This window comes from Camelus ferus, chromosome 10 (genome assembly GCF_009834535.1).
Source record: "Camelus ferus isolate YT-003-E chromosome 10, BCGSAC_Cfer_1.0, whole genome shotgun sequence".
In the NCBI taxonomy this organism is placed as follows: Eukaryota; Metazoa; Chordata; class Mammalia; order Artiodactyla; family Camelidae; genus Camelus; species Camelus ferus.
The window spans coordinates 33891283-33909549 of NC_045705.1; the positions used below are offsets into that span (position 1 = coordinate 33891283).

Sequence of the window (18267 nt, forward strand, 5' to 3'; positions counted from 1 at the left end):
CTGCACCCTTAACCACTTCTCTCTCCCGCCTTCCAAGATGGACTTTGCAGGGACAGCAAAGAGAAAAGGGCCATGAAATTCATCTTTGAAAATGAGCACTCAGTAATTCACGTGGAAAATAATGTGTACAAGCATAATCCGCTCCCTGCAGGATGAGATAGAGATGCGGAGAGAGAGAAACCTGGAAAGCCATAATCTTGACATTAATCCAAGAGGCGAGTGAATTTGAACATGAGCTTTTAATATGTTATAAACAGGCCGAGCAAGCTGAGAGCTATTTTTAGCTCTGAGTTATGAAATACAATCACATGGGCAAGTGGCCTACATTTTCTGTTTTATATTTGGTGAGGAGTTTTGCAATCTAAGTGAGAACGACATTTCACCGACCCTGTTTGGAAAAGGCAGCTGGAGGCTTACAGATTCAGAGTGTGCTGAGCAGGAGACCTGCTTGGTGTTGTGGATTTGGAGACAGAAAATCTGGGGCCGCTCTCTAGCAACATGACGTGGGTAGAGCCACTTAAGGTTTTTGTACCTCAGTTTCCTCATCTGAGAAACAAGAGATTGTTGGACGGTCAAGATACAGTAGGAGGCAGGGAGAGCCAACAAACCGAGTGGATTAGAATCCTGGTTCTGTCTCTTAACACCTCCGTATCTGAGCCTCAGTTTCACCATCTGTAAAATGAAAACATTAATTCACCTCTCATAGATTTATTGTAAACTTCAAGGAGATAATGTATATTAAATATAGAAAACATATGTGACATGATAAAGGTACTCAGTAAAATTGCAATTCCCTTTCTTTGAATGTTCAGTTATCCATCCATTCCCTAAGCAGCACTAAACATCTGCTACGTTCCAAGTACTAAGTTAGGAGCTAGGGATTCAAAGGTAAAGATGACTGAGTGTCTGTCCTCAAACCATTTATAATTTAGTAAAATATGGTGACTCTTTGCCAGATTGTTGTCCTTTAGTAAGTCACTTCACATCTCGGAGCTTTGGTTTCATGAACTATGAAAGTAGGATAATAAAGTCAATGCTAATAGAGTGATTGTGAGAAACAAAAGCGGAAAGAGCTTCTAGCCCACAGAAAACCCTCAGGAAGCATTTGAGGAAGGGAGGGGGTGGTCTCCAAGGCTCTTAACATCTCCAGGACATATGAATGTTGTGTGTACTAACTTCAGGGCTATTAGTTTCTGCTTTCTTCAGAAAACAAGTCTGGAGGTTTAGGATTCCATCTCTGAGATTGTTGGAAACACAAATCACAATCCTGGGGAAGGTAAAACAGTATTTTTTGGCCATCAGAAGCTCTCGTAGAATTGAGAGTGGGCGAGGAGACTGCTTAGATCACGTCTGCTGGGAAATAGGCTCTGGGGCTGAGATTTCATATAGGTGGCTAACGGCGGATGCCCTTAGGAACAGCACCTGTAAGGGAGAGATGGGGGCAGGACCAGACAGGGAGATAAGTTGGGCTGTGATGCAGTCACAAGAAAGACTTCAGCCAACCCTTTGGGGCACTCTGAGGTGGCCCCCAGGAGCTGCCTTATGGGGCCAGGACTTTATATTCCTCACTGGCCAGTCTTGGATGTGGGTTACCCTGGGTGAGGTGGCCCTCTTCAGCTGAAGGCAATGCTTAAAGGGAGTTCAGCTATGATGTCCAAGCAGCTCACCATGGCGTCCTCTATGGGAGACACTATTATTGACATAAAGGATGCTTGGGATTGAGCGGGTGGGGGGAGGTGTGACGTGTCGCCAACTAGGGACTTAAAGAGAGGAAGTTGCTGCAATTAACTTGAAAGGCAATAGGTTGGCTCTTGGGTAAGACTGTCCAGCTGCAGCCATGCTCGCATGTCACTTGGGTATAAAGTGACCGTTATCTGAGGCGAGAACCAGTAATGCGTTTAAAAGGTGATTCTATCAGAAACATCCAGAGAGATGCAACAGTGGTGCTCTCCAGGACAACATGGGTTGTGGCCACCAGCCAGGGCAGCTGTGGTGCGTGTGGGCGTCTGCAGTCCTGGAACAAGATCTGTCCTGGCCACTTCGTGGATGTGGTGAGATCACTTCCCCTCCCCAGGCCTCGACTTCCTTGTCTGAAACATACAACAGTGAAATGAAAATAACCCTAAGGTCTCTTTTAGTCCCAGTAACTCCAGATCTTAATCAACACTGTCAGCAAGAAAATGTGATCGAAAAAATGGATCATTGGTAATTACTTAGCTTTCTGAAGTAAGTGCAATTGTGGGGCAATGCTTTTCTCTGTATTATTCATTTTTCTGCTGAGATGCTAGATAAAATGCTTATGGGCTTTTGTGGTAATGAGGGTTTTTGGGGTTTTTTTCCTATTCTGTTACCCATTTACATTTCTACTCTATTTTTCAATTTCTTGAGGCTGTGGCCCTGTCTCTTGGTCCCGACACAGTCCCTGAGGATTATCCCTCCCATGCTGGATGTATCTGTTTGGGTTTGTTACAGAGACCAACTGAGGCTAACATAAAGAGCGAAAATGCAGGTACTAGCAAGCATATCAAGAGGTTCACATAATCAAAGGGAAACTTGACAAAAGGCAGGAGCCAAGAGCATTTCAGAGGCTAAGGAACTGAAGTGAGCAGCAAAGAAACCATGTCCTGGCTGGAAGGGCCCCCCCCAAGGATCCCACCACTGGGGCAAATGATCCCAAGCCTTTATGATGTCCTCGAATCACTTGCTTAGGTTCAAATTTGGGGTAGCGAGAACTTTTCATTGGCTGAGCTTAGGACTCATGCCTGCCTCTCTGTACCTCCATGCACTTCTCTTAGGGAGTCTCTCTATTGGAGGCAGGGAAGAAAGGACTCTCTTTGCCTCCTTTTCCATAAACTTGGGCGGGCATAGGGAATTCTTCTTCCAGGAACCCAATAATTATGAGATCATCCTCCAAGGAAGTCAGAGCTTTTTTAAGAAGGAAAATGGATTCTGGATACAACAAAAAATGGCCAATGTCTGCTACAACAGACGCTGAAATAAGTTTTTAGGTGGCTATGTGCTCACACACAAAATGCTGAACAATTTGCCGAAAGCAAGCGAATGCTTTGCCTTAACAGAGATGCGTAAGCGAAACTGTTCTAAATGTTCCCCTGCAGTGACTGGGATTCTGCCTTCAGCTCTAACATCTGCACAATAGTTAGGCTTTCTTTAGTGGAGTTAGAATCTATAGCATAAACTTGAAGATCTTAATCTGAAAAAGAATATCCTTCACAGTTGGGCACCGACTCTCAGCATCCCAAACTTCTTTTCCATCATTCCTCTTCATGAATGTGACATTCCAGACAATCAGAACACTGCTTGCTGAACACATCTCGTACTTTCCTTCCCATTTCACTGTCTCTCTCTTTCTTGTCCAGAACAAGCACATGTTCTTCAGTTCCCCACCCTGGGATCTACCCTTCCTCTGCTCTCCTGTAGCATTTTATGTGTATCTCTTGTAATTGTTTATCATTTTCTACATAGAATTCAAGTTGTAGATTCTGTCCTCATTTTAGTTTATACTATAAACTACTTGAATATGAAACTCTGTTTGATATATCATTTTTAACATTTCTATTGTGAAATACATCTTGTGCAAAAAAAGTGCATAACACAAATTTACATAAACTCATTGAATATAGAAACTATATTTGATTCACCTTTTAAATACATTTTTACTGTGATGCACTTGGAAAAATGTATAAAACATCTAGGTTGATTTTAATAATAGCGAACTCTGATATATCCACCATCCAAGTCAAAAATAAAGCAGCAGTCTCTGCATATCCATCCAAATACATCTGTTCCTATCCATTTGTGGTTTGCTTTATTTTTATACAACAATAGAAAAATGGTTGAACGATTTGGGGAAAAAAACACAAAAGTGTGTTTAATTTGATCAGTAACCAAGGAAAAGCAAATTGAGACAGCAATGAGAAAACACTAACCTCTCTCCAAACTGGCACAATTTAAAAGCCCAGTTATACCAAGTGTGGGCAGTGGGAACTCACACAGTGTTGCTGGGAGTATAAATTGGCACAACCACTTTGAGAAATAAAGTCGAAACTGTATATAACCTACCACTCAGCAGTTACTCTTTAAGACAGAGATACACCCTAGAGAACGGAACACACGTGCGCACTGAGATTCAGGATGAAAATATTCACGCCTCACTGTTCATCACTACCCAAACTAGAAATAAACCAGGTTAACGTGAACGATAGACTCGTTGATTAAATTTTGTATTTTTTCTATTGGGTTGTCTAACCTTTTCTCGCTGATTTGTAGAAAGTTTAAAACAAAACCATTTTACACAAACACACACATACACAAACACATTAACTTTTTACTGGTTAAATACATTACAGAAATTTTATTCATACCACCCCTTCACACAGACACACGCTTTGCTTGCAAAATAATCACAGAACAACAACTGAGAAATCCCACGTTGTGAGCAGGAGGCAGGATTCGTAGGCTTGGATCTGGATAGCTGAGTGGTGGTTACCCTCAGATGTTTCTTTATAAAAGTCTGATTTCTCTGTGGGGACACAGTTGCTCTCTTTAGCCCAGGCTCTTCATCCGGTTTGATGCGAACACGTCTTAATGGACTGAGTGAGTCATCTACTTCTGATGTGGGTAGTTTATTTTTCTTACAAGTCCCTGACAACAAAAGCTCCTGCCATGTGCAGTCCCGTCTCCATACCTGGGCTCAGGTGGGTTCCTGTTGGTCAGGAACTCCGCCTTCAGCTCTGCTTATAATATAATTAGCCGTGGCATTACTATCCTTAGGGAGAGGGTGGCGATTTTAAAGATGCTTTCCTTACAAATATTCAAGAAATAAAAATAATAATTAGTTCATTTGTGTCCTTATTGTTATTATTTTTTAGATTCCTGATAGAAATGATGTCATATGCCATTTTTCATTGTTATTCTGATTTCTTGAATATGTGTAAGCACATTTGACTGTCCTTTGTGATTGGATTACCACATTCTGTTGAATCTTATTTTGAAGTTGGCTTTATTCCTTTGATAATTATGTAAGTTTAAAAAGCTAAAAGATCTAATCTGTTCTTAGAAATAATAATTAGTACATATATGTAAACTAAAAAAAAAGTGCAATATACTGTATATATGTGTTTACATGCAATATAATATGTATGTGCAGTCGAACTGTAATAATTCTAACTAATAAAACAGAAAAAGGAAAAAAAATTAAAAGATAAAAATGTTTTTCTGCCCATTATCTCCCTTGACCCTCACAACACCCTTGAGGAAGATTTGACTGTGTTTTTATCTACACTTTGAGGAGGAGGAGTTTAGCTCAAAGATAAGTGACTTATGCTGGTCTCAGAACTGGCAAGCATAGACTTTTGACTAGAAGTGAACTCTCCGCTCTTGGAATTCTGGACTCTCTACATCATTCCTTCAGAGCCTTGCTCAAGTTCCACCTCCTCCAGGGAGCTTCCCCTGGAGCAAAGAACAGGCTTCTTTCTCATCTCTGAAGAGTTCTGAATAGTATTTTCTGTGCTACTCACTTGACAATCGCCACAAATGCCTTGAATTGTCATCTGTCTAGAAATACATGCTTTTCTCCACTGCACTATTTGCAAGCCTCTCCTGAAGCAGGAACAATGCTGTGTATTACTGGTTCCTTCACAGACCTCACCCCATGCCTTTTCTGCAGATTATGCCCAGTAAATGTTGGCTGGAGTTTGGCTATCCCTGTGGGGTACAGCGTTCAAAGAGCCAACTCCAACTACAAAGACTGATATGCCCTATATCTGGAGGAAAATCTCATTTGAAAAGATACCTGCACCCCAATGTTAATAACAGCACCATTTACAATAGTCAAGATATGGAAGCAACCTAAATGACCATCAACAGGTGACTGGATAAAGAAGTTGTGGTATATATACACAATGGAATATTACTCAACTATAAAAAAGAGTAAATAATGCCATTTACAGCAACATGGATGGACATAGGGATCATCATACTAAGCAAAGTAATTCAGAAAGAGAAAGAAAAATACCGTATGATATCACTTAAATGTGGAATCTTTAAAAATGACACAAATGAACTTATTTACAAAACAGAAACAGACTCTCAGACATAGAAAACAAACTTATGGTTATAGGGGGGAAGGGTGGAGGGATAAATTGGGAGTTCAGGATATGCAGATACTAACTACTATATATAAAAAAAGGTAAACAGCAAGGTGCTACTGCATAGCACAAGGAACTATATTCAATATCTTATAATAGCCTATAATGAAAAAGAATATGAAAAGAAATATATGTATATGTACATATGTATAACTGAATCACTATGCTGTACACCAGAAACTAACACAGCATTGTAAACAGACTATACTTCAATTAAAGACTGATATGCCCTGATCCACGCATGTTCCACAGAATATAGGAAAAAATTCCTGCTGACAAAGTTATTGAAATCTGCGTCATTAATCTCAAAGTGCCTTACATGAGTCACCACATATGCAGGAGAATTGACACGGCTGAAGGAAGAATTATATGCTACAGTCTTAAATTTGCTTGCATTCTTCAGAGTGCCTTTCCACAAAGCAGGGGCTTATCATGAAAGACTGTCTTTAAACGATTTATACATCAAATAACTCATCTATTGAAATTCACTGAAATACAAGTCTACTCTCCTTATCTCAGAGGACTGAGCAGGGAAAGCAAGACTTACGTTCAAATCTGGGCTTCTGTCGTTAACAGTAGGCAAATAAGTTAATTTCCTAAAGAGTTGATTTCCTCCACTGCAAAACTGGAGCACCAAAATCTGTCTCCTAGTGAACAAATGGAAGTAAAAATGTCTTTTAAAACATCAAGAACTTCATAGAATGCAAAGGATGAATAAAAGTCAAGTAAGATTTGGTTCCTGTGAGTTTCAACAAGCTAAACTGCAGGAATGAGGGTTTGCAACTGTAAAGTGAGAGAACTGAGGTAGATTATTGTTGAAGGCTCTGCCAAGTCTAAAGAGTCTATGACTTTGTCGTGTTAGATTCAATTGTCAAGAACCCCTAACATTTTAATTTTTCTTTCCATACCCTCAAAAGCTGAACTAATTATCTTATGCACAAAGGGAGCCTCTTGATTTAAAATAATTTTCAGAAGGCTACTCGATCCTAATATAAATAACTGTCCTCCTGACTTATGTGTTTTCACATTCTGTTTTGGGACAATCCAGGAAGGATGTCTCCCTGTGCCTTGATTGTGCTGTCTTGGTCTACAGGCCTCACTCACAGCGTCTCTCATTCATCAGACCATTCCTGCCGGGAGAGGGTGGGCGTTGCTAATAACCAAATGAGCATTTAGTCTCCATCTGACAGATTTCCCATGGGGAAGTGAAAAGCTCCCCACAGTAACCTGTATTCCTGTAAATGGATGTCTTGCTGGCGACAAGGCGTCTCCTTCTGATTAGCTTCTGTAAATGAATAGTGTGTAATGTCAGCTGGAAATGTGTCTGCTGAGAATGGGGAGCCAGGAGGGCAGGAAGTTAAACAATGGATGGAAATAAAGGCTTGGACCTGGATGCAGCGGTGGACAAAGTGAGAGAGCTCGAGAAGCCAAAAGTGGGAAGTTCAAGAACAGATAAGTGAAAGCCATTGCAGGAATCTCAGATGCATCAAACATGCATTCGTTATGACGGGCATGTTCACATACTTTATTTCACGGCATCTTCAGAGTTTGTCCTGTACGTTGGGTTCCAAGAGATCAAACGACTTTCTGGAGGTCACACGACTGATCAGAGGAGTAACAATTTTCGCACAGCTCTTAATACTAGAATGATTATACCCATTTGTGGTCGACAGTAATGCTAGTTTAAATGCCTTCAATAGAAAATGTAGGCTTTAGGTCTTTAACTCTCAGAAGATCTACATACTTTTCTGCCTAAACCAAGATACAGGGACAGAAAGAAACACGCCCAGAAACATACCTTACTATGTGCCATAACAATTTTAATATAAAAAAGGATAGACTAATTTTTCATAGAAACCTAAACTGCTTCATGGTAAGGGCAGTTCTTCCTTGAGCTGAGGAGAGAAAGAGGTTGAGGGAAAAAAAAGGAAGACAAAGAGGAAGAGGAGAAGGGAAAAGGGGAAGTAGAAAAAAAGGAGCAGAAAGAAGAGGAAAAGAAGTTAACGATAACTATCAAGTAGGAAGAAAAGGCGAGCTATGACAGGAACCCCCCCCCCCCCCCCCAGTGCTGGGAGAGCTACTTCCAGACTCCTCCTCAAATCTGGGCACTCTGAGCTCTGTAATATCTACACGTCAGTGAGGAGGACTCCTCTGTGAAGTAGATCCTGACCATCAAAGGCTGTTCTTCTGTGTTTATTACTGGGTAGCCCTCACTGCTAAAGCAGGGAGGCAGGAGGATGGATGAGGCAGGTCTAGATGGTCAAGATCTTGGATCCAGAGGAGCTTCTGGTCCCTGTAGGTGATGGCGATCAACACCTAGGGGTGTTCCACAACTCCCTCTTCACTCCTCTCTCCACAAGACCCACCATCAACCTTCCTCAGACTGAGGCTGCCCTGGGCATGATAGAGTCTGATCATCTCAGAATTGATTTGACCTTCTGAGCTCCCTGGTGAGCCCATCAAAATTTCTGGTTTTCACTTGTAAGATAAAAAAATGTATTTTGAGATCTTGAAATCATGAAATATGTGATGACTTAGACTAATTGTAGCCATAAACACTGTCAAGCAGTTGATATGTGAGAAGAAAAATTAATCAGCACTCCCCACCCACACACAGTCGCTCACACCATCGAGCTCATAAAACGAGACCTGAAGGTGGATTTGTGCTGTGGGTCATCACACAATTCCTAGCTGAAGAAGTACATTTCTACAGGCTTTTGAATTTTTGCAGAACATCAGAAGGGAACAGGGATTCAGAGGTGAACCAAATTATTGAAAAAACAGAAACAAAGAGGGCACAAAAAGCTATTGTGTGATTCATCAAACTTACAGATACTGAGAAATGCAAGCACTTAATTCAGAAGACAAATATCCTCTCCACAGCCCTGGGGAAAAATGATTTTTTTTTCTTTAAACCTTCTGCAAGTTTTAGTAATTACTTTAGACAAAGGCCAAAAGCATAGAACAGAGGGCATATATTCTAAAAAGAGATATGATTATTCAGGTTAAAGTTTAAACAATTTATCTACTGAAACATATATACACAAGATAGTTTATTGTTTTCTACTAAAGCTGTCCTAACACTTCAACAGAAGGAGGTGGAGAATACAGAGATGCTGAGCCTATGAGTGAGGATGGGAATAAGGGGGGGACACAGAAGGGTGGGGGTTGGAAAGATTTAATACTGTCATCCGACTTTTGGTCCTCCTTACATCAAATTGTAATAACAAATGGAAATTTCTTCCCATCAAGATAAGGAGAGGGAAAGTCAGTGCATTCCGTTTATGCTTTGATCTGCTTTAAACAGTGTCAAGAAACTAATGCAAAAAAAGAGGTTTAAACATCCCAGGGTACTGTTCGCTAAGTAGAAGATTATTTTCCTAAGTGAGACATTTCAAAGTGCTGCTTTTTATGGCTTCTCCTAATAGCAGAAGTAACCACTGTGCTTGGAGAAGAAAGAACTGAAATCTGCCAAACCTCTGAAGTCACGATGGCATCTAGGTCTGAGGGACGATTTATCCCTCAGTTACCTGCCTACTTCCTACTCACACTTAGAGTCCGGGAATAAAGTTTGCTGAGTATTTTCCAGAGAGCATTTTTCACTTCTTTGTTCCTAAGACTGTAGATCAAGGGGTTCAGCATGGGAATCACCACCGAGTAAAACACAGAAGTGATTTTGTCTGTGTCCATGGACTGGGGGGAGCTGGGCTTTAAGTACATGAAGATGATTGTCCCATAGAAGGTAGAGACGGCAGTGAGGTGGGACCCACAGGTGGAGAAGGCTTTCTTCCTTCCTTCTGCAGAGCGCATCCGTTGAATGGCAACAAATATGAAGAGGTAAGAGACGAGGACGACCAGGAAGGTGAAAAAGACGTTGAATCCCACGACGTAGAAGACCACCAGCTCGTTGGTGCTTGTGTTGGAGCACGAGAGAGCCAGAAGTGGTGGTAAGTCGCAGAAAAAGTCATTAATCTCATTCGAACCACAGAAGGAGAGGCTGAAGGTTTGTGCTGTGTGGATGGAAGCATTGAGGAAGCCACAGACGTAGGAGCCGGCAGTCAGGAGGGCACACACACCTGCTGTCATGGTGCTGGTGTAATGAAGGGGCCTACACACAGCTGCGTGGCGGTCATAGGCCATGGAGGCCAGGAGGTAGCACTCGACGGTGGCAAAACCCACAAAGAAGAAGAACTGAGCAGCACATCCATTGTAGGAGATGATTCTGTCCCCTGACTGCAGCGCAGCCAATATCTTGGGAGCCACGGCTGATGAGTAACCCAGGTCTACAAGGGAGAGGTTACTGAGGAAGAAGTACATTGGAGTGTGGAGGTGGGAGTCTGAGTGGGTGATTGCTATCATCCCCCCATTCCCCACCAGAGTGATCAGGTAGATGGACAAAAATACCAGGAGGATGGGGACCTGAAGGGTGGGGTCATCTGTTAATCCTAAGAGGATGAACTCTGTTACTTCTGTGCTATTCTCCATCAATGCTAACTTAAATTTGGCCTGGCGATTAAAAAGGGCATCGATGGAAAAGTTGTTCAGTCTCTGAAGACCTCATATTTCAAAGAGTAAAAAAGATTTCCTGAGGCTATGATGTAAGTTTAAAGGCAGGTCAGCTGCTGTTGCAGTTTGTTTCAGAGCCTAAGTGAGTGGTACCCAACTGATAGGAGAGGGCTGGGATCAGCCAGAAGCTGGCATTTAAATAGACTTGGGGTCCTCTGGAGGGAAGTTCTCTACGGTCTCAATTGCAATTTAGGGCTCAGTGACATGAAAACAAGCAATCAAAACACTACTTTCCTGAGGGAATGAAACATTATTGTGATGCAGAAGAAGCTTAAAGGCCCTGGGGGAGCCCCAGACCTTGATGCAAAGGCTAAAATGATCAATGATTCAGTTCCATCAAAAATGCCTTCAAAAAAGTCCTCATCCTACACGGCTGGTGGGGATGTGAACTGGTGCAGCCACTATGGAGAACAATATGGAAGTTCCTTAAAAAGCTAAATATAGACTTACTATTTGATCCAATAATCCCACTCCTGGGCATATATCCAGAGAAAACTCTAATTTGAAAAGACATATGCATCCCAATGTTCACAGTGGCATTAGTTACAATAACCAACCTAAATGTCCATCAACAGATGACTAGATAAAGAAGTATTGGGGTGTGTGTGTGTGTGTGTGTGTGTATACACACATATACATATATGTATGATGGAATATTACTCAGCCATAAAAAAGAATGAAATAGTGCCATTTGCAGCAACATGGATGGACCTAAAGATTATCATCTTAAGTAAAAAGTAAGTTAGAGAAAGACAAGTATCATATGCTATTGCTTATATGTGGAATCTAAAGAAAAAGATACAAATTTTATTTACAAAGCAGAAATAGACTCATGGACAGAAAACAAACTGTGGTTAGCAGGGAGGAAAGAGGGAAGGGAAGGATAGATTAGAAGTTTGGGATTAACAGATACACACTACTATATATAAAATAGATAAACAACAAGGACATACTGTATAGCAGAGGGAACTATATTCAGTTTCTTGTAATGAGCTGTAATGGAAAAGAATCTGAAAAAATATACATGTATATATATAACAGAATTGCTTTGCTGTACACCTGATATTAACACTGTAAATTGACTACACTTCAATAAAAAATAAGAATTAAAAAAAGCTAGCTTTAAAGTATTGTCAAAAAAATAAATGAACATTAATACAAAAAAAAAAAAATGCCTTCAAAGAAGCTACAGGGTCCAACCATCCCCACAACCCATGGAAGACTTTCTGTGAATATGGGGACTTGACTCTTTCTCTAAGACTAACTGGGGAAAACTTTAAATTTTATCAGGCCAAATACAGATGATAAACTTCATCAGAATTTCCGTGTTGCCTAAATTCAACTCTGACTAAAGAATCTCAAGCTACAAGGACTTTTAGGGATCAAAACAGTTTCATGAAAATTTTTCTCCCAATCAGCTTGATTTGAAATGAGCTTTAGCATGGAGTTTACAGGAAGCAAAGACGTCTATTTCAGCCCCTACCGAATTATTACACGTTGGGTTCTCCCTACACTTCAGGTCCTTGTTAAGTACTATGTGTTTTTCACTTAATGTTCATCCTACTCTGCAAGAAATGTATCACCCCTCCAGTTTTACAATTGTGAAAGCTCACCGTGTATGCAGCACCCAGATCTTGGTTTCTAATAATCATCTCTAATAAAAGGAACATGGTTCCTTGGAGAAACGATTGATTCCAGGACTAGAGCAAGGAATACACATGGCAAACCTGGGGCATCTTGTCACACCAGGGAGTAAGGAGATGCTCAAGTCGTTCTAACTCAAAGTCTACATACGTTTACACTGTGCTTGACGCTCCTTTTGCGAATCAATGCTCTTAGAATCTAGAAAAGGTCCTGTTTCCCACAGAGACTCACAAATGCATGTTCCAGTAAAGCTAGCTACAAAAGTGAAGCTTATTTACCTTTTTTCCTTTGGTGAAACTATTTTCTTTTATAAAACTTTCTGTTAGAATAAATTCAATTTTTTGATAAAATGAGGAATAAGAAGTAGGTGGTGAGCTGGGTGCTACCGGGCTAAAGATGTTTTTGCATCACTCTTGGAATTTTGTAGGATCTAATCTTGTGACCCACACATCCAACTCTGAAGACTAGACCTTCCTCATTGTTATTTTATTTGATCAATACAACAACCAAGGGGAAAATGGAGAGAGAACGAGGGAGAGGAAGAAGGGGAGAGATTAAAAAAAGAAAAGAGAGAAGTCTAAGAAGAAGGAGGAAGAGGAGGAAGGAAGGAGAAAGGGAACGGGAAGAAAAACAAGAAGGAAAAGAAGGAAATGGGAAGAGAATGAGGAGGGGCAGCCGGGAGAAGGGAAGGAGACAATTTCACCTCGTGGGTCCAGCACCCTCACAATGGAGACGTTTCAGCCAGAACATCTAGCTCTATAAAATAATTTAGTACTCTCCTTTATCAGTGTTTAAGATTCTAAACAAACAAACAAACAAACAGGTTGAAATGAAGAATATTCACATGGTAAAATGGAATAGCCCTGAGTTTTGGCGAGTAAGAGACCTAGAATTTGCGGCTTACTGAACTGAATCACTCATCAGTTCCTCGTGGTTCTGATTTCTCTTCTTTCTTCTCCCCCCAAAGAGGCTCTGAGCTCCTATGGGGATACCTCTACTTGGACTTCTGTGGCTCTTTCATTGTTGAGCTCCTCACAAGATCAAGTCGTGGCTTCATTTTCTGGTAGGTATACGTACCTTGAGGTTTCGGGAAAATAAAGGGTAAGAAAGGGTCCAGTTCTGACTTTTGGGTTAGTGCAAAGCCAGGTATCACTGAGTGAATGCTGCCACCTCGCGGTCATTTCCAGCCTTTCCTGTGATGAGCTGTTCCCCATGGTGCTGCCTGGGAGCGTGAGAACTTGTCTTCCTCGGCACACTGACCGGTAGGTCATAGAGGGAAAATGGACTTACAAGAAGAATCGAGAAGCCACTAGTCGGTCTAAAACATAATAATAATAATTAAAAAAAATAATAAAAAAGTTAATTTCATGGACACATCGGATGTCAGCGCCTTTTAAGACTTAAGAGATTCCTAGGTGCTAAGACACCATGGCCCAGAGGTGACAAGGACAGTCCCTAGAGCCAGATGCATGGGTTCAAGTCCCAGCCTCTTCTCCTCCACCCCTTCAGTGTTTCAAGTCACTTAGCCTCTCCATTCCTCTCTTTCTCATCATGTGGTTGTTGTGAGAATTAACAGAGTAAAGTACTTAGAATACTGAACACTGCATATTATTATTAATATAATTATTATATATGAATGCTAGTCTATATTTTATACAGAATTATTAATATAATTAATATAATATTAATATTATATGTTATTCTGTAACACTGTATGTGTTATTTTTGTATCTAATTATATCAAGGAGTAAGCAGTTTCATAGAGATGAAGTGATTCGCCTAAAGCCATGCCACTGATGCGCAGCCTAGTTGAAACTCCATGGCTCTAAGACACCTGACTTCTTTCCATCCATCAATTTCTCCAGAATTTCCTGAGCTTCTCTTGACTCTACAGCCCCACTGAGGCATCTGCACCCTCTGTGGATGGCATCCTCATCTTCTTCACCAAGACTGGGCTACCCAATATTTATGCCACCGCCATCACTTGTCTGAATTCACCCTGCTTTCTTCTGCCTTCCTGGATCAGAACTTGCCCTCGTCTTTTCCCACCCCCTCCTTCTATACTGTTGATCCAATCTCTATGCACTTTGTGAGGTTTTTCCTTAGTGATTAGTCCCATCCTTCACACCGTCTGTAAGAGGTATGCTCTTACCCCATTTGTCCACAAACATGCTTAAGTTACCCATCCTTCCCCCAAAACTCTCAGAAAGCTTTCTCCTTCCTTCACAGACCCGTGTGCTCACCAGTATCCCTCCCTCTACCATTAAAATGATCGTCTGCATCATGTCCCATCCTAGCCTCCACCCACCACACTGTAACTTCAACTATTCCCACCCCCATTCCACTGAAACAGTATTCTTCACTCCACAGCCTGCTTCACAGACACGCACGTAGTGTAGTCGCCCAAGGCCCCATGCTCAGGAGGGTCTCTACTCGGGGTTTAATGCTCTGCAGTGGTCATCTTCAAATGTGTGCTGTGTAGGTAAAATCTGATACGACGACAGAGCCTGCATGGGAGGCTTGGCACTTCAGCTCTCTCGTGGTCGCACCTCCCACTGCCTCCCATTCTCTCTTCAATCCACTGTGTTCAAAATGGTGATGACCTGCTTGTGGCTTCCAGGATAACGTGCAGCCTCTCCAGCCCGACATTCGAAGCAAGCGCCCCAACCAACCCTTTTTATTTCTCTTTATAACCACCAAGCATCCTGCTTTATCCACACACACCCAAGGACATCCTCAAAAAAGGAGCTCCTTTCTCCACCTACCACGCTGGGCACGTTTTCCCCCTTTGCCTGCCTTCACGCTTTTCCCTCCGGGTTGGAATGTCCCAGTTTCGTCTTACTGCTTTCACTTGAAGGCTCAGATTAAAGCCATCTCCACCACGGAAGTTGTTCTCTGGGGTTATGAAAAACATGTGTGTCCTTCTGTCTATAAAGACATTTTTCCAAATTGCCTTGCAGTATTTAGAGCTGTTCACTAACTTCCTCATTTTGTTTCCTTTCCCAGCACCTAATCCTTCACCTTTCCCACCCCCATGCTCTGTGGCTTTCACTACCCTGACCTCTGCTGCCGGGGAAGAAACCATCAGGCACGGACAAGCTCATGTTAGGACTGAATGTACGGCTATTGCTAGACTGTGACCTCTTTAAAGACAGAGACTACGTCTTACTTGTCTTCGATTTTCTCCTGGAACCTAGAACAGTGCCTGTAAACAGAAGGAACCTACAGAATTATGCAACTCCTATCTGACTCTCTACTTAATAAATCAGGCTAGGAACAGAGATGTCATTTGAAGGGAAATTTATTTGTCCTTCACTCACCAAACTGGCATTCAGATCCTCAGATGTGGTCATCCTAAAAGGCACTGTATGCTTCTCATTAGGAACAAAAATGGAAAATTATCTATTTGTAGATTTGCAAACCCTGAAGGCCTATTTGTTAGTGAAAATTAAAAAGGAACTGTTTAAACTGGTGCTTTGAAATGCATCTCCCTTTTGCCTTCAAAAAGGAAACCACAACCATCAGCTGTATCACAGGACATCTGCATATGTAAACACAGAGAAGAGGGACCATCCTTATTCCTTAGAATAACAGCCTCCTCTGGGCTCTAGCCTCCGTCTCGTCTGTCTCCTTTAGTATTGAGCTGGATCATCTTAAATCTTCTTCATCTTAAGACTCCAACATCTCCATCCCTATGACCTTCTTCCTCTCAGCACACAAACATCCAAAAAATACTTCTCAACTCACCATCCTTAGAGCTGCCCTTCTAATGCATCTTTTGTTTACACATGAACATCTCTTCCGAGATGTTCTGTGTTCATGTTCATGTTCCCTGAGTGAATGAACAAATAGACAAATGATCAAGAATCAAACGATACTGCACAAGGTAACAGAACTAGTCAGCCGTAGAGCTGAACGGAAGCCCACTCCTGAAATTAAGACCCACATCATAAAGGCTTCCCCGTCTTTCAACTACAGTTCAACATCCTCAGTCCCAAATGAGCCTTAAACCCATGCCTGAGTGTGTTTACTCAAAGGAAGTGGGTTTACGCCTCAACAAGCAGAAATCATGGCGTCTGCATCAGTCAGGATCATGGAGGCCAACGCAGATCCCATCTGCAAAGACGCGGTCACCAAGATGCAAGAGATCACTCTTCTGCAGATTATAATGTCTCAAGTTCCTAACGTGGAAAAGGGTATGATTATTTTGGAGAACAGTGAATGTTCATCCCTCAAAGCAGAAAATGAGGAAATAAAACTTGAACTACATCAATTAAAACAACAAGCTATCGATGAAGTGATAAAACCCCAACAGATATAAGATTAGACTTTAATGTAGAAAAGAGCAGAATAAAAGAATTGCACTCATTGAACAAAATAAAGCTGCTGGAAATGAGGGCCAGAGACAGTGACATGATCCCAGCAAGATCGGGCCCCTAACTTAGACAGACAGAAAGAGAGACACTGAGGCTGATGGCCTCAAAACCAAGCTCAAGTTGCTCAAGCTTGATAATATTAAATATTTAGCAGAGTCTGTGTTTACGTGCCTAATGGTAAGTCTGGGATTTTATTGCCTGTGTATATAACAAAGTGTCTGTTTTTTTTTTTAAAAAAGATCAAAATATGCCTGTTGGTGAGTTTGGGATTAAGCTGAGTGACACCACCTAGTTTACGGTCAGAACACATGTGGAACCGTATCTTCGCCACTGTGTAATACTACGGACTGACTTCTGTCCCAACAAAATCCATGTGTTGAAGCCCTAATTCTCAACGCATCTGTGTTTGGAGATAGCACCTTTAAAGGGGCAATTAAGGTTAAATGAGGTCACAAAGGTGGGGCCCTAATCCAGTAGGATTAGTGTCCTTATAAGAAGAGGAGGAGACAGCAGGGAGGCACATGCACAGAGAAAAGGTCATGTGTGGACACAGAAAGTGGTGGTGGTGGGGGCTCTATAAGCCAAAGAGATAAGCCAGTCAGAACCTGTCGACACCTTGATCTTGGACTTCAAACCCCCAGAACGGGGAGGAAATAAATTTCTGCTGTTGCAGCCACCCAGTCTGCGGCATTTTGTGATAGCAGCCCTGGCAAAACGAATGCAAGTAACCATGACGACAAGGATCTCCCTGGGACTTTCCCTGGAATTACGGTTACGCCGTTGACGGGCAGCCAGCATCGTGGCACTGGAAGGTGCCTGAACTCCTCCCTTGGCTCTGCTTCTTTAACCTGGGGTCTCTGCTTTCTATCTAAGGGAAGCAGCCGACTGACGGATTTCCTGCACCATGGAAATCATTCCGTCTTGAGCAGACTTTGTCAATATGTTGCTGCAAAGGAAGATTATGAGCTCAAACTCGAGCTCTTCCCCTAATCTCCTCCCAGAATTTTCAATTCCATCAGCTTTCACCCTGAGCCTCAAAAAAAAGATTTCTAAAATCATACTAAAACAACGAAAAGCCTGCTATGGTTTCACAGTCTCCATGGAAATGCTAGAGAGGGAAGATGTCCTGACTCCTTCACAAATCTCTTGGACTATTCTGTTGATGCCTTTTATGTATGGTTCTTGGTGGCTTACAAAGCTCTTTCTCACTTATTATCTTAGTTAATCCTCCCAGCAAAACCCACGTGGGAGGTGTTGTTACCCACATTTAGCATATTATGAAACTGAAGTTTGGAGAAGATAAATAGCTTAACTGAGGTTTACACAATTTGTTTTTTCTTTTTTTTTTTTAAGTGAAAGTAGATTTATTCAGGAATATACACACTCCATAGACAGAGTGCAGACTGTCTTGGAAAGCAAGAGAGGTGGCCCCAGAACATGGGGCCAGCTAGGAAAGAGAAAGTGGCCGTGAGGTGTGGGAGTGGTTAGATTTTATGGGCTGGGTAATTCTATAT

The 18267-nt window shown here is 41.7% G+C and overlaps 1 protein-coding gene and 1 pseudogene across 1 annotated transcript; one reads left to right on the forward strand and one right to left on the reverse strand.

The window, feature by feature from the left end:
* Positions 1–9701: 9701 nt before the first annotated feature.
* On the reverse strand, positions 9702–10652 carry LOC102507550 (olfactory receptor 1444). The gene has a single exon (XM_006172991.1). The coding sequence runs from the start codon at positions 10650–10652 to the stop codon at positions 9702–9704; it is 951 nt and encodes a 316-aa protein (XP_006173053.1).
* Positions 10653–16389: 5737 nt separating this feature from the next.
* On the forward strand, positions 16390–17093 carry LOC102507802 (annotated as a pseudogene).
* The last annotated feature ends 1174 nt before the right edge of the window (positions 17094–18267 follow it).